At 43.5% G+C, this 17,270-nt stretch overlaps 1 protein-coding gene across 2 annotated transcripts; it reads right to left on the bottom strand.

Moving 5' to 3' along the window:
* Window positions 1-5,929: 5,929 nt before the first annotated feature.
* On the bottom strand, window positions 5,930-16,430 carry TMED8 (transmembrane p24 trafficking protein family member 8). Of its 2 annotated transcripts, XM_014454284.2 has the most exons (5): window positions 16,349-16,430; window positions 11,509-11,638; window positions 9,215-9,341; window positions 8,688-8,993; window positions 5,930-7,243 (listed from the first exon to the last, which is right to left on the bottom strand). In XM_014454284.2, the coding sequence occupies exons 2-5, from the start codon at window positions 11,629-11,631 to the stop codon at window positions 7,026-7,028; spliced, it is 774 nt and encodes a 257-aa protein (XP_014309770.2). In that variant the 5' UTR covers window positions 11,632-11,638; window positions 16,349-16,430; the 3' UTR covers window positions 5,930-7,025. The 2 variants fall into 2 exon arrangements, with proteins under 2 accessions (XP_014309770.2, XP_023608253.1); XM_023752485.1 differs by lacking the exon at window positions 16,349-16,430 and having other exon boundaries at window positions 11,509-11,838.
* Window positions 16,431-17,270: the final 840 nt, after the last annotated feature.

Raw genomic sequence — 17,270 nt, forward strand, 5'->3', positions numbered from 1 at the left:
GCATTTTAAAGGAAAAACCACTCAGAGGACATGATTAAATAACAATTTGGTACAGAGCTCTCACCTTAGAAATCATAGGAGGGGCTGACAGCATTTCTCAGGATAGAGAACATGTAAAACCAATTGCAATGAGATACTTTTGTATTTTAAATAAAAGACTGTTCCCCTTTCAGACCCCTCTTTGTAATGTCAGCATCAGCACATGATATAGAATAAGGAAAGAATACCTTTGTGGTTGCCAATTGCTTAAATATTTACCAAGAAAGCGTGATCATCAACGGACAGAGCTCAATGTGTGGCACCACAGCAGGCCTTTCAGAAATGAACAAAATGGCATAATGTGGTTTAGGAAATCTTTAAGCACCTCCCTCTATTCCAATTACCCTCATCCAAAGCCTGGCTTTCTTATAACCCATCACTCTGATTACAAAGCAGCTTTCTCCTGGGAATTTCAAAACACTTCCCATTATGAAGGGAGCATGGATGGGTACACCAGTCATGGGTTATAGGCTTGGACTTGCTCTTGAACAAGGCTAAGTGGAAATAATTCAGCTTGATTAAACAAACGAACAAAAATGGGACAATCATCTCAGAAAGGGATGTTAGTAGAGTTTTTAATATGTAATTTCCTAATTAAATGTACTGTTTAAGACATAAGAGAAGGAATTAAGATAATGTTTTCCAGATGACGCTTGCCTGAACCTAAAAAGCAACAGTAACAACCAATCACAAGGAACATCACAGGCAAGGCAGGTGAACGCTAAGTGAGGATGAGAGTTCAGGAGAAGAGCTCCTTAAAGCGATGCCAGTGACGAGCTCCTCCGTAACCCTATGTACTGTAATAGTTCGAGCCAAAACTTTAGAATTGTTCCTGACCCTATATCAGAACTTCTAGAAAATATACTTTGTCCCTGAAAAGATTTCACATATAATATTTTACCCCTGGACAAGCCCAAACTACCTGCTTCAAGTGACATGCAACTAGAATTTAATCTAGAAAGTCTGTATCTCTAGATTGCTGGGCACCTTTTCCTCATCGCTGAGAGTGAAGAGCCATGAAATTCACCCACATGCCTGGGGCCTATGAGAAATCAAAGCACATGGAACAGAAACCAAGTTCAAAGCAGTACCAGGACTCTAATGAAGAGTCTTGCTTTTGGACTTCGTTTTTGAGGGAATGACTATTTGTAAATGAATCCCACACTCAAGGCTTTAGGCAATTAATTGGGGTTCCTTAGCTTGGTGAGGAGAGATTCCAACAGGAGGGGCCTTCCTGGTTCAGGCAGGGACAATGCACCGCTCCAGAGGGAGCAGTGATTTCTGAAATCTGGCCCCACAGCAAAGTGTTTCTCAGCCTTTGAGTCCCAAATCTTGCCCTAAGCTCATTACGTAAATAACTGGATAGATGTCAGAGAAGTGTCCACAGGGGCTGGACTGGTTAGACAGAGCGAAGGGGCGACACTGACCATAACCAGGCACCAAGAGAGCCAAGGCAGTTCTTACCCAAGGGCCTCCCCTATTCCAAGAAGACGCCAGGAACTAGCTCCCAGGGGTTCTCCTTTGCAGAATACCAAAGTCACTGCCCACAGGAGACTTGGCTCCTTCAGTGGGCCCTGAAGCCAGACTCTAAGAACACTGCGGAGCTTCAAACTCCACTGATATTACACTTAGAGCCAGAAAGAGAATAGTTCCCACAGATGGGAGGGCTTTGCCTCCCACTTAATTAGCCCAACTCAAACTACTTTGTCGTCCTCATCAGTACAGCACTGTCACATCCTCTTCACGCACTTGGTGAGGTTAACAAGAGTTCTGGTTGCACAGTCACCCAGCTGTCCAAATATGGGACCATAAGTCACAATCCCTCCTTCCAGGGAGGCCTCTGGCTCAAAGCTCTACTTCAAACCCTGACTGATTGCTTTATCTACTCAACTCTATGATCCCTATTATTTAATTCTGGTTAACTGGCTAAACTGGGGCCGTGGCTATCGGGATGGCAGTGCTAAACAATACCAGAAATACCCAGGACATCAGAAAGAAACGCAAGGGGCTCGTCCCTTTCTGTCTCTCAGCTGTGTGGAAATGAGGGCCAGGGATAGGATCCCATGTGCGTGAAGACTTTGGCCATGTGGACACTCACCACACACTGCACTGACTGCTGGAAAGCACTGGCTTGTGACTGGATTTAGACACCCATTTCCTACTTCCTCCCCAAAGAATCATGCATCACAGCTCCCTGAGCACAAACTCAATGAACAGAATGACTTGCTCTCTAAAGACCACAAATCCCTTAACAAGCTCCCCTCACAACAACAGAAACCACCTTCCTTCGGACTGAAACTCACTTTCCAACTCTTTCCAACGACTGAGATGCCCGGGGGATGATGCTCTGCCCTTTCCAGCAGCTTCAGGAGTTCTGCACTTTGAGCCAGGTGGAAAGAGACTAGCTACAGTTCCCTGTGGATCTTTCAGACTCAGGAGAAAATCTAAATGGAAGCTCTAGCAGATTCCGTTGGTCTGTTCCATTTACTACTATGTGTCCTTAGCCCACCCAGGTTAAAGAAGATCTGATTCCTACACCTCACAAGGAGTGTGGCTTGAGACATACTCTTATGGCTTGAGACTCTCCTATGGTATTGGTCAAAATTAACCTATTTCATCCCTTTCTTAGCCAGAATCAAAACTAACTGGGGCCACAGTGGCACAGCTGGAAGTCCGCCTGGCTTCTTTCTAAACCTACCATCTTTTTTCATGGCACTTGACTTGTAAGTCCCAGAGAAGACAGAGATGAAATAAGGCCTCGGGCCAGGAGTACACTAAGCAAAGAAGACCTTCTCAAAAATATGTCTAAAGTCAGTCCTGCTGGAAAAGACAGCAAAGTGGGTTTGGGATTTCTACAACAAGCACAGTGAGAACCAGCAAGGCTTCTGGCTTAAAGAACAGTTCCAACTAATGAACCACAAACTAAGAACTAAACAAAATCAGGCCTTGACTGGTGTGACTCAGTTGGAACATCATGCCATACACCAAAAAGGTGGTGGGTTCAACTCCTAGTCAGGGCACATACCCAGGTTGCAGGTTCAATCCCCAGTCAGGGCACGTGCGAGAGGCAACCGATCAATATTTCTTTCACGTCAGTGTTTCTCTCTCTCTCTCTCAAATCAATAAAACAAAATTTAAAAGAACTAAACAAAATCAGATATGAGCAAAATTCTAGGATATATATTTGATAGCTTTCTTTGTTCCCCTCATTTTATTGTTTTCATTCCTTACTATCAATTTAAAAAGGCAGTTCTCAAGGTGTACACAACTGTCTCACTCAGGTCGCTTTCCCTAAAACAGGTCTTTTAGGGAAATATTATGGTCACCCAACAATGTACCTTAGGACCACATACTTTGGGATTAAAGGTCAAACTTTTGCAGAAAAGTGGTCTTAAATAATAAATATAAAAATACAGACTTTTGGGTTTCACCTAATTCTTTCAAAGGGGGACTGGGAAGGCTCATCAAAAACACACCAATTCAGATATTTCCTATAAATTTTACATTAATATCTAATCCCAATGATTAATATAAGGCAGTGAGCTTTCAGATTTAATTCTTCCACATATATAATATAGGGGACAGTATATACATTTTCAAAATCTGAGGTTTTATTTCCTAAGTAACAGATAACAATATTTTTAAAGTGCATGAGTCAATTAAGAAAAAAATAACAATGGCCTCATTTCAAGTTGCTACCTACTTCCATTATAAAGCTATAGACTGTCTGAGGATTGAGGTTTAATGTCAGAGTCCTGAGGATGTCTCATAGAGCAAGAGAGATTACAGTAAAGTCCTTCCATAGCAGCTTCACAACTACCTCACGCCAATGCTGGCACACTGGAGAAAACATTAGAAATGACCGAGGGAGGGGGGCAATACAGTGTGAGTCTGAAAGGGGGAGACCAGGGAACACTTTTATGAGGACCGCCTCCCAGGTAACTCATGTTGCATGAAACAAGTCTGCAAAGATCCAGGAACTCCCCGACATAGGAGAGTTGGTGTCTCTGCAGGGAACACAGGCTAACTGGACACTTGTCAAAAGGAACAGAATGGTAAAATCATCTTTGCCTAAAGATTAGCAGGTTATAATTTTTAAATCCATGTGGTGGGGTATACATAAGGATGTTTACTGTATCTTTCTTTTTAAATTTTTGCTGAAAATTTTTCATTGTAAAATGTTGGGGGAAATTAATCCTTTAAACATGTCTTCCTATCTAGAAGCCCCATCTCTCAACAAAGTAGCAAAACCAAACAAAATGAAGAAATTTAAGGACTCAGCCACTCTGTGTAGAGAATTCCAGGCTCTCTCCTATGATGAAGTACTTTCTTTCAATTGTTTGTTAATATTTATCTGTGCTCTGGAGGACAGGGTGAGGGTGAAAACAAAGAATTTTCTTTTCATTGTTTGGTTCTGTAAACTTGGACAGGGTGAGACTAAGGAAATAACTACCTCTTAGGATTTGCTGGGCTATGAAATTCTCAGTAATTACCTTTGCTTCAGTACATAATATTTTGTTCCTACAGTACAATAATTTCAGAAATTTAATATGAGAATAGTGAATGAATTTAAAAAATACCTTCTCTCAGCTATTTGTGCAAATGGAACAAAGAAACCCTGACTGTCAGGGAAACACCAGTGTAGAATGAGATATAACAATATCCAGGACTTCAAAAGTGACCAGACAGTAAGAGGCACACAGAGGCTATGGGAACAAGTCCCTCAGGCTTCCCTGATGCAACAGAACTAAGATCCCAACGAAAATAAGTACAGAGACTCTCACGGCAAAAATACACAGTAAGTTTATCCAGGGAGCTTGCTACGGCCTGGCAGCTCCATTTTAAGAGACAGTCAGAAGTTAATAATAAGCAAGAAAAATAAGCAAGGCTTTGGCTGCCTGGAGAACAGCTCAGTAGAAAATTATTTTGTAAAGATTATGTTAGCAAAGGCATGATTCAGCTTTAGTGATCAAAGAGTGGTCACTCAGCTATCTGATGGGATGATGCACAGCAAGTTGGCTTTTCGCTGCCCAAATAGACAGTCACTAAAATAATTTCTAATTTCTTACAAGGTATATCAATTTTGGCCAGTGTAATCCTCTACAAAATGCACTCATATATAAAATAATGGCGGCATGATGCTGCTCAGAGGACGGGGATGCTATGGCAGTCCACTAATCCCACCCTACTTTGGGCTTTGCTCCCAGGGGAACAGAGGGTGCAGGCTGTACCGCTCCTTGTCCATGTAGTAGCTGATGCTACTACACACCTATTGTGAGGAGCCCTGGTCTTCCATTTCCTGCTCCAATAGGGAGGGGAGGCCTGGTGCCAAGCACCCACACAAGGAAGGAATGAGCCAGAGAAATCATCTTGAAGGTGACTCCTCATTGCAGAAAAAGACTTTGATATTTGGGAATCACAGGACAACTCTGATTGGCTAGTCAGGTCCTCTGTACTCAACCCGGGGCAAATGGGCAGATTTCCTTACAACCTAGACTTCCTCAGACGGGATGCTGGGGTAGGTCATCCAGCTCAGAAGGGGGCAGATTCCTCCCAAAGCATCACAGGACTGGAGTGCAGGAATGGGCACTCATCACTTCCCAGCTTCTCCTAAAATCATCAACTCCATAGAGGAGGCGGCTGCAATGGCTCAGAGCAGATGTAAGTCTTCTAAGAAACAGATGGAAACTGTTTCAAAGACAAAATGAAATGTGCTAAAAAAAATAAATAAAGTAATAAATAAATCTAATTTTTCTTTAAAAGTCTAAGGCAGTAACAGACTTGACACAGGAATAAGAACAAGGAGGTACTGACAACCACAGTGGTCCCTTCTCTGCCAGAGGCCCTGCCACCCTCCTGCTGTGGTGACCGCTGGCTGCAGCAGCCTGCGGCAAGGTCTGGCCTGGTGAAGAACACATCCGATCAGCAGCAACAGTGAAGCTCATTACCACCCTTCCTAAGAGACTCTGAACATCAAAAGCTTTAAGCCCTTGATGCAAGACACCTAAACACAGAAACTTTGGAAGTCTGATTGGTTTCTAAATAACATTCTTACTCCAAAGAAAGAAAAAAGTGGTGAGAAACTGGATGGTGTTGTTGTTGTTTTTAACGTTCTTTCTAAGATAATACCCCGTCTTTGATTATACAAAAAACAAACAAACAAACAAACATTAGTAACACTTGCCTTTCAAAGATGTGGGCTCTGGCATCAATCCAGTACCTAATTGGCACCCTTTGCCCTTCAACCACGGGTGCCCTTAGTATGGGTCACTGCCTCCTGAAACAGGAAGTTATGGAGGCAGCTTTTCTTCCCAGAAAGGTTACAATGACCATCCCTTTGGATTGCACAGAAGTCCTTGCTGTGATGGTGAACACACAGGCATAGGAAAGGAAAAAGAGGAGGCAAAGAGGCAGAGGCGAGCCCTCAGGACTAATAGCGCCCCTCATAGGCCGTGAGGGCTCCCAGCCTGTGCTAGCGACCATGAAGAACTGGCAGGCAGGAATATGGCAGTGGTGAGCGGCTGGACAGAGCCTTCTCCAGCCAGGGAACTGGGCTCCTTCATGGACAGTGTGCTTTCCCTCTCTCAGCACTTGCAAAAAGAGAGTGGGTACCACCAAACGCATTTGCAATAAAGGCTCTGGGAGAGGAGAGAGCAGCAATCCTGTACCAAATACCTATTTTTAGAAGGCAACACCCAACTTGCTTTTAGGCTTTTGCCTGATGGGCGCCTTCATAGAGGGATTCTGCTGGAGTCTGAAGCAAGAAGAGTGTGAGTCATGGACCACAGAACAGGGGCACTACACCACCACCTGCAGAAGCCGAGGAGTGGGCAAAGCTACGTGGGGTCAACGGTCAGGCATGCCAGGCAGGGCATGAGGGTCAGAAGCCTCATGCTCCACTTCGAGCTCTTGCCTGTCGGAAACAAGAGGCACCAGCTGGCAGCCTGCTCAGCCAGCGAACACCGCCTGCCCGGTCCCCCGGGCCTTCAGCTAGTGTAGTAGACGTGGAAGTAGAGAGTCTTGTTGCGAAGCAGGGAGTAGGAGTTGTCAAACTTGAGCAGGTAGATGCCCTCCCCGGGGTAGTCGTGGCTGCCAGCCTGCACGTCTCGGTGGCTGTCCCGCCGGTACACAGGCATGACCTCCCCGTAGCGACCCCGCAGGGAGCTTCTGGAGCCTCTCTCCACATCTCCGGCTGGGACAGGGTCTGCATGAGCAAAACAGCAGAGTGTCTGGACATGAGTTCAGAGAACACAGGTAAGTCCTACATGAAGGTAAGAGAATGGACCCGGTGAACTAGTGGCTTTCACCCAGGGGGATGCTCTTGCCCTCCTACAGGAATGTGGAAATATCTGGGTGACCCAAGGGTCCAGGAGTGCTAAACATGAGGACAGCACTTGCCTCACAAACAAGCATCCCCCCAAATGCCAATAACGCCTCCACTGAGAAACGAGGATTATCCTTATGGAACCTACCTAGCTCCCGAAGTGTCCAGACATTAACAAGGGAGAGAAAGATATTTAGAAGGGATGATTCTCACGTCCTTCACTCAACCAGGGAACGAACTAGCTAATGGAGGTAGGAAAAGCAGACAAACACGCTGCACAGAGTGCCCTAGACCTTCCAGCTGGCCTCCTAAAGAGCAGCAAATAAGATATGAGGTTCTCCTCTTCCCTAAATAACTTACGATTTCCCTGCAGACTTGCTTGTTCACAAAGAAGCAAGTTAAGGAATTGATTTTAAGATGATACAGGAAAATCGAGGAATAAAACTAATGCTTAGATTTATATTATAGTCCCCACCCCCCAAAGTGCCCCAGGACCATCCTGAGAAGGTATTGCAAGTAACAACTAGAATGGAGCACAGAGACTACTTTTAAAACTGCTCCAGGCGTAAAAAAAAGCAAACAGTAGCCCTAACCAGTTTGGCTCAGTGGATAGAGCTTCAGCCTGTGGACTCAAGGGTCCCAGGTTCGATTCCGGTCAAGGGCATGTACCTTGGTTGCAGGCACATCCCCAGTAGAGGGTGTGCAGGAGGCAGCTGATCGAGGTTTCTCTCTCATCGATATTTCTAACTCTCTCTTTTTCTCCCTTCCTCTCTGTAAAAAATCAATAAAATATATCTTAAAAAAATAGAAAATAAATAAATAAATAAATAAGCAAACAGTAGTCAGCCAGCTGTGACCATCTATTGGGGGAAGGGGGGAGACTATGGGTACATTTAGCAAATTATAATCACTCAGTATGGTTCTAGGCCAAGAATAAATGCAAATATCGTAAAACTAAGCGATAAGTGAAAAATAATCTCAGGTTTATGTGTGATCTGAATAACACTGCCTCTATACACAATAGCAATGACCCACCCGTTTCCTTGCCCCTGTCCCATCCCTGTCCCCAGGGAGATGTTGGGGAAACAGCAGGTACTGATTAAAAGGAAAAGACGCTTCCACTAAGGCATCTATCCAATCCCACCCGAATGCTCTCTGAGGGTCTGACTTTGGCCTGCGTCGCTCAACTTAGCAGGCGATGCTGGGAGGGATTCCTCGCCCACATTCTGAGGAAGAGGAGGACTGGCACAACACAGGAAGTGGTCACTAGATAGTAGGCTGAGCCTGGAAAGGAAACTGCCAACTATGTTCAAGTTACATTTACCTTCAAGCCCCTCCTCCTCTTCCTCGTCTTCATCCTCATCCTCACTCGAATCACTGACCTGCACAGTTATGTCAGTGCTGGTTACAGGGGTCCAGTCAAAATAAACTCCAAAGCCAATGTCATAGTCATCGGTGGCAAACTCCCAGCAGACACGCTTCCCCTCTGGATGGGTAGGAACCCGGATGGTCACCACCTCACCCCGCTTCACCACCAGGCAGCTGTTCTTCTCCTTGCCCAGCTTGCTTTTGAATTCCTTCATCTTGGCAAAGGTCCAGATGCAGGGAGGAGCCATCAGCGGTGGGGAGACTGAAAGGACAGGCAGCTTACTACAGAGGAAGCAGGAGGAAATGCTGCCACACCTGGCATTTGCTTAGGGAGGTTGGCATAGTCAAAGGCATTCTTTCTACTGGCTTTTTTTTACTTCCTTTCACAAGTCACTTTCTTTCTTTCCTTCCGTCTCATCTGTCTGCCTGCCTTTCTTTTAAGTACCCGCTGGAATCAGAGAAACCACCTCCCAAAGGTCTTACCTTTCCTGTGGTCCCCCAGAAGATCTGCAGATTCCAAGTCAGCCGAAAGAATATCTATAGCTCCCGTGTGCTCAGACTGGATCATAACAATGTCCCCAGACCTCTGTGGAGCTTGATATTTGGCCATCTGCACAACAATTCCGGTTAGAGGACATGTTAGAGTGGCAGATCCCAATTACCTCCACTCTCCCAACTCGGAGCTTAATGTGCCAGTCACCATTCCTTCTCTTTCTTCCAGCTACAGGTTGTTAATAAATTCTAATTATTTTAATGCCACCAAAGTGTTCCCTAATTTAAAGATGTGTTCTCTCCTACCCTTTGGAACTTACCTACTCAAGACACTTTATAGAATCCTTGCCCACAAACATCCTCAGAGCTTGCTCCTAACTTGTGCATCAGCAGCTTCTCTGGGCCATGCCTCGGTCTCAGCTTGGCCTGCACAGTACCTCCCTACAGCGTCACTCATGACAGCTCTTGCACCCAGGGTTTAGCTCAACTCTCATTCCGCCACACAGTCCTCCTGCTACAGTTCCCATTCAAGGGTCCCTTCCAGGTCACTGTCAATCAATTCACTAAAGCACTGCAGAGAGAATCCAGTTTGTTGTCTCTTTCTGTCCGTCTGTCTGTCTTATCCTATCGGTTGTCTCTTCCAGCATCAATGTTCTATAAATAATTATAACTTCCCCTTAGACCAGCCCCAGGATTTGCATTTACACAGTGTATTTGCTGTCAGACATCTAACCTGCATGGAAGAGTGCAAATGTCACTTGATACTCAAAGCCCTCGACAACCTATGCAGGAGCCTGCACTCTCTCCCGACTGGGTCTCACTTCAAATCACTCAGATTAGGGTTCCTCTGTTTCATGCTATTACGCCTGAATTTCCTGCTCCTTTTCCAAGCAGTCGGCAGGTAACACAAGTAGTGTACCAGTACCTACTGCCAACATGGGAGAACACATCAGTGAGACAGCGGTCCAGTTAAGAGACCAGAATTATATTTGCAAGAAATAAATAAATTTTGTAACCTCCCAAACTATATTCTCATACTACCCGTTTCTGGAGAATAAGTCTTTCAGTTCTTAACTCCATTACTAAATGAAATGAATCAGACTGTGGCTAACTTGCTTAAAAGAATCCTTCCTTTTCCAGAAGGCTAAACAAAGGATTTAGCTTGAAACTGATTAGCTACATAGCCTTAGTAAAGTCACTAATAGCTCTTAGCCTCAGTTTACTCATCTGTAAAGTGGGGATATACGGTACCTATCTCACAGGGTTGTTCTCAGGAGTAAATGAAGCATTGTGGATAAAATGGTTTATAAAATCTAATGCATTATACAAATGTAATTATAATGTTTGCCATTGTCTTTACTGACACTAATACCATTTGTTATTATAATATACACTAGTGCCCAGTGCATGGAATCGTGCATACTGAAAGGAAATTAATTAGAAGGTGGCCCATGGGGTAGGACTGGGCGAGATGGGCTGGACATGCCCTGGAGTCAACCTCCTGCGGTCCCTCTCTGGCTGGCCACACCTGGGGCGGCACCACAGCTCAAAGGGCAGCACCACAGCTCAAAGGGCGTCTGCGCAGTGAGCGGGGTCCCTCCAGCAGGTGGGGTCCCTTGGTCTTGCCTGCAGTGATCAGGCTGAAACCAGCTCTCCAGCATTCCCCAAGGGGTCCCAGATTACGAGAAGGCGGTACTTGGGTGACACACCCTGGAATCGGGCTCCCTTCTCTCTGTTTCCAGGGTGCGTCACCCAAGAACCGCCACTGCCAAGTCACCGCAGCTCAGCAGCTCCTGTGTTTAGCATCTGCCCCCTGGGGGTCAGTGCGTGTCATAGCTACCAGTCGGATGGTTGGATGGTTGCTTAGTCTTTTATATATACAGATGTTAGTAATGATATAAACAACCCATTATTCCATGGCAGAACACCACTGTTATCAATGCCATTTCTATAGAATCTTTACCGTAGATCCACCACAAGACAAGTGAGAGTGAAACACAGTCCAATGGTTTAGGCTCCTCACACTGAGGAGATTCTAGACAACATGTAAACATTCTTTCTAACACTTCATTTTTTAAATAGGTGCCTACTGATACACTGATGGGCCCTGTGGAAGATACACATGATCAATCGCCAAGTAATTAAAAATGAGATGCCCAAAAAGAGCAAAGAGAATTCTGGGAGCCACCCACAGTGCTTTCTAATTCCAGCCCATCCATATATACCTAGATTCTGGTGCTGTAAACTCCTCCTTTTGAAAGAGAGAGTGAGAATGTGCTTCCTACCTTGTTGAGGACCTGGCCCTGGTCTGTAGGCCGCAATTTCTGTTCCACCAAGGCCTGAGCCTCCAAGGCACTGGCTGCTTTCCGAAGATCTTCCGCGGCATCCTCGCTCACTGGAGGTACCATCTGCGGCCTCTCAGAGGAAGACAACATGTTATTCAAAAACTCTTTTAAAAGCCACACTAGCTCTGGAGAAATTCAGCAATAAAACACTCTTCAAAGGACACACCCACACCCCCTGCTTTCCTCTGGCATTCAGGTCTCCTGTCAATTTAGCTGACCGCTGCCCAGGGCTGAACGAGGCCACAATAAAGTGGTGACAGTACATGAGGGCCCACAGACGGACAAAGCCACACCCCAGGCTCCAGGAACCATGGTAAATACATAGCTCAGTCATCTGAGATGGACTGCAGGTCTGGTTTTATTCCTCTCTCTGGGACCCATGCTATTTGTTCCACATAGAATTTCAACCAGAGATAGAATCTCAGTACACATAAAGTCACCGGTTAAAAGCAAAAAAATGAATTAATCGTCAAGACAAAGAAAGTGCAAAATGATTAGCAAGGCAATCCCTGTCCACAGTTATCCCAGGAGCAGGGTTTCAGCATTGCCATCACACAGCCTACCTTTTGCAACCCTGTCACAGATCTCCATATTGCTCCCAACTCACAGGGTACTAAGAATAGGTAATCAATCACTTTCTTTTCTTTTTAATCTATTATCCTGATGGCTTGAACGATATATATTTGAATAGTTATTTTAAAGAAGCAAGAAAATAATTATGCTCGCTTCCATCTTCCCTGGCTTCCAGAGAGACTAGAGAGTGCGTGAAGCGCCAGGGCTGCAGCACAACATCCAGGTCTCTTGGGAATGATCGGTTTCCAACAAGAGAAGGCATGGATTCTTCAGAGCAGCAGTTATCAAAGTATCTTGCGGAATCCCTGGGTCCTTAACTCTTTCATGGGAATCTGTGAAGTCAAAACTTCTTCATAAAAATTCTAAAATATGATTTGTCTTTTTTCATTGTCATCTTCTCAAGAGCAGACAGTGGAGTTTCCTGGAGGCTACATGTGATATTGCCACAGAATGAATGCAGAAGCAGATCTGAGAACCCAACTGTCTTTTGTTATGCAGACATTACAGAGACTTACGGCATCTCTCTTCCCACTAAATTATTTTTGCTTTGGAAAACAGTTGTTTTTCATTAAAAACATGTTATTTATATTAATACGTAATGAGTTTGTTATTGTTCTTTTTAAATGAATCAGTAATAATTTTTTTAATTTTTCGGTTTTAATTTCTAATATAGTAAACATTGATAGATACAACCCACATAAATAAAAATTCTTTGGGGCGTAAAGGTTTAAGAACTGCTGCTTTAGGGCATCATTTCCTCTGAGTAAATGACTGGGGAACAGTACTTTTAACCACATGGGAAAGAGAGGGCTTATTTTGGAGCTTGTCAGTTTCTTTTTTCTTTTTTTCATTTTCTTTCTTCCTTTCAATGCAAACAAGAAAACCCACTCCTAGCTTATAAACTATCTCTTCTTTAGATAAAACAAAGCCATCTTTTGAAATATCCTAGTCACTCCAACCTCCTTCAGAATAAACAAGAGGTAGTTATTATGACAATTAGCTATGGATACTGTTGATTTTTATGGGTTTGCTTGAGTAATCCTGTGTAAATTGTAAATTGATCTATGTGAGTCTATTTTATCCTCTTAAACCCAGAAATTACAGTCCATTTCTTATTTCTTGACACTATTAGGTGAACTTGGTAACAAGGACTGGTCTTACTCCCTCTGTGTGCACAGTGTCTGCACCCAAGCCTGTCACATGGAACCCTAAGGCCCTTTGCACTCTGACCCTAGGAGTTGCACTCTGACCCTATCTCTCCTAGAATGACCCCCTCTCGCCTTGCCCAATCCACTCCAGTCACAAGGGCCTCCAAATGTCTTGAGAATCCCAAACAGTTCAAGCACTCTCCCACTTGAGGGTTTTTCACCTGCTGTCACCTCTGCCTAGAATCCCCTCCCCCTAGTTAACTTCTGGCTTCTTCCTCAGGTTCCTGCTCAGCCATGACTTTCGGGAGTCCTCCCAGATGTCTGAGTATAAAATGGCTCTCCCCTCCTTGGCCCATCACTCTTTGCCCCCTCTCCCCTGCTTCACTTTTTCTCGCTGCACTCATTACTGCCTGACATATTATGTACCATATTTTGTTGATTGTAAGATGCATATTTGTTTTCACATTTTAACACAACTGAAATATGGGCTGTCCTAAAAATTGGTGATGTCTTCAAACTGCCTGGGGCCTGGGCTGGCATGAGTCCCTCCACAGAAGATGTGCATCTGCTCTGCCAGGGTGCGGGAGCCCGGGAGCACTACCAACGGAGTCGGAGTTGCCTTGAGGTTCTGTTTAAGGGTTCGTTGAGACCAGACGGGCAGAGTGAATTTAGGAAACAAACTGGTGACTACAAACTTGTGGCTCGTATATTCAGGGGACATATTTTGCCCTGCCCTCATCAGTGCCAAGGCTGAGACTTTCACGGTTCCCTGTTGTCCTTTGCTGTGTAGGGGATTTCCCCCTCATTTGTCTTTTCACGGAAGGTGCAGGCTTTTGTTGAGCCGGAGCTCCATGTGTGTGTGGGGGCGTGGGGGGTGTCTCTTATTAGACTCACTATCGGGCATTTTTTCTTTCTTGCTGGTACATAAAGTAGCAGTTCATCTTACAGCTGATGGCAACTTAGATTCCATGAAATAGATTCTTAATTCTATGGTATACTTGTTTTCTGCCTGCCTCCCTCACTAAAATATAAGCTTCATGAGACCAGGGACTTGGACTGCTTGTTCATTTGTGGCATCTTCAGTGCCTAGAACAGTGCCAGGTACACAGCAGGCTCTCAATAAATATCTGTTGCATGAATAAACAGCAGGCCCCCCAATCATTATTTGTTGAATCAATGTTAATTTTTGTTTGGGAACAAAGGAGGAATATTTGGAATGTGAGGAGACAAGAGTTAATCTGACCATTAGCCTGCCCTTATGGTATGTGGCATCTAAAATTTAGTGTCTTTGCCTTTGTGCATACTACTTTGCACAAATACGGTTCTGTTTATTTAAAAATATATATTTTACACAGGACATGCACCAGCCACATGAATTTAACATTCACATTAGCATTTTATGCTCTGAAGAATATCAGTGAAGGGTATTTTGGGAAAGATGAATTGCAAATCACTTGATGCCAGTGATAAACCACGTAAAGAAAACACTCCCAGTGTAAGCCTCTGGCTGTGCTGACCCAGAACAGGCAGGCCATCCCAAAGGGAGGGGCCAGCAGGGCCAGCCCAGGGCCAGCCTCACTAGGAAAGATAGAGCGTTCTGCCGTTTCCGTTCCCAGTACACACAAAACACAAACACTAAACTTCAGGCACTAATTATCATGATTGCGGAGGTTTTTTTCTTCACACACTAGATTTTAGAAACAAAACTTTAAAATTAAATTTTCTTTTTTCTTAGAATGTTCTATATTCCTCACTCAAAAAAATGTATTTATTCTTAGGAGGAAAAATCAGTTCTGTGCCAAAACCCATCCCCCAAAGATCCTTCAACTCAACAGAAAAAGGGTGGTGGCAGGATGGAAAGTTCTCCTCAGGGGATTTGATGAGAACATGAAATATCTCAAATAATCAAAGCCTGAGGAGGCTGTATCTTCTAAAAGGAGTGTTATATACAGTAACCTAGTAGCTCTAAGCATAGAACTCAAAACCCTTCTATCCGTATTTATGAGACTAATCTTTAGAATCAAACAAAACTAAAGCTAGGTAAATTGGAGCAAGTTACTGAATTCACTGTTTGATTTTCCTAATCTGAAAATAAACAATAGGTATACTTATTTAATGAGAGTTGCTATGAGGATTAAATGAGATCACACATTTTAACACCTGGAATAGTACTGAGCAAATATAAATATTCAATAAAAAGTGGCAATTTTATCATTATTACAGAAAAAGATTCAATGAAGTGTGGCTTATATTATTATCAGCAACTATATTAATCATTATCTTTCATCATCTAAATTCTGGGGGGAAGAGTTTTATTTCATATACAAAGGTGAGAAGAAAGAACTTCTACTCAAGAAGTCACAGAATTTTGCCCAGCTGGTGTGGCTCAATTGGTTGAGCATCATCCCATTCTGCTTGACAACACTGTGCTATTCCCTGATCGTGGAACTATGATATCCACTAGCGAAAGTTCTCCAAGATACAGTTTTTCATTAATTATTCCATTAATATTTCGTGTGTCCACTCATTCTAGGGCTCAGTACAACTTGCTGCGATATATTCTAATATCACTGATGGTGGGGGGATGAGATGGACAGAGAGGGAAATTAAGAATGATAACTTGAAGGTGATCATAATGGTTGAATCTGAAAATTACATAATAAAACACTGCCTCCAATAGTGTATGTGTATGTGTATGTGTATGTGTATGTGTATGTGTATGCGTGTGCATTTTATGAATAAAAACCAAACACATATTTTCTTGAAAATCCACCTGGGATCCATTTCAAATGTTTTCACATTTGAACATAGTCTTCAGGAGAACATAAATAAAGACACTACACTGTTCATTACAGTTTTATTTTCTGAGAGTAAAAGAACATTTTATAACTTGAAATAGATCTGGCATTGCCCTAAATACACTTAAGTGTTGATTAATTAATGGCAAAACCATTCACTTGTCTTCCCCCTTGATGTCACTGTCCACTTCTTTCATCAATTCCTTATCTCAGAAGAGAAAATCTCTAGAAGCATTTATCCAAAGCAGTTGCTGTCCTTACCTGTAGGGTGAGGAATGGGGCTCTGGATCAGAGGCAGAAGCCACTGGAGAGATGACCTTGGTGTTTTCTAGATCTTCATTCTCTAGAAAATTATGGAAAGAAAAACAATATCTAAGAGGGAACACAACCATAATTATCTTGTATCTTTTTTTAAAATCTGGCAGTTTCAAACAACTTTCCATTTCCAAAAATATTCTGGGCATAAACTTTATACTCTGGGAGGCTCAGTACATAAATTATTCAAGTCATCACATTCAAGTATTTTCAGATAGTCATAACCCATTTATTAAAAAGTAAGTCTTTTTCCAAAATAAGTACCCACAGAATTAATTCTAATTCAAGAACCACTATTTCTCAGAAAGCAGATGGTTAAAATTAGGCAAGAAATATAGTGCACAGTGAGATGTAGGATGAAATGAACTGTAATTCAGTGCCAAAGTATACAGTGCCACCTCTATCTATATATATAAAAGGCTAACATGCAAACTGTCCACTCGGGAGTTCGACTTGGAGGGCGCGAGTTCAATCACTCGCTATGATGTGCGCTGACCACCAGGGGCAGCACAGAATATGGCAGGATGCTGAAGGAGCGAGGAAAGGAAGCGGCAGTGAGGCCAGGCCTAGGGACCCTACCCTGCACGAACTTCGTGCACCAGGCGTCTAGCATTCAATAAGCTCAGATCACTGTATCTAAGATCAGGTAAAAGACTTTTTGTAATTTCATTCATTTACTAACTCGCTCATTCACCAATAACTTACTGAATACTGTTAGATACCTTCAAGGAGTATAGTGAAGTGCATAATGAAGGCTATGGTCCCAAGCTCACAACAAGCCTATGGCTGGTATTATCATTGCCATTTTTCAGGTAAGGAAAAGAAGGCATAGAGACAAGATTCAAAGCCAGGCAGTCATGCTCATAAC

Source organism: Myotis lucifugus, unplaced genomic scaffold (assembly GCF_000147115.1).
Source record: "Myotis lucifugus unplaced genomic scaffold, Myoluc2.0 scaffold_34, whole genome shotgun sequence".
Lineage (NCBI taxonomy): Eukaryota > Metazoa > Chordata > Mammalia > Chiroptera > Vespertilionidae > Myotis > Myotis lucifugus.

Coding starts and splice junctions, on each gene's coding strand:
- TMED8 (XM_023752485.1), bottom strand. CDS start 11,658: ATGTTGTCTTCCTCTGAGAGGCCGCAGATGGTACCTCCAGTGAGCGAG. Junction 8,994..9,214: donor TCTGGGGGACCACAGGAAAG/GTAAGACCTTTG, acceptor CTGTCCTTTCAG/TCTCCCCACCGCTGATGGCT. Junction 7,244..8,687: donor AGAGGAGGAGGGGCTTGAAG/GTAAATGTAACT, acceptor TTGCTCATGCAG/ACCCTGTCCCAGCCGGAGAT.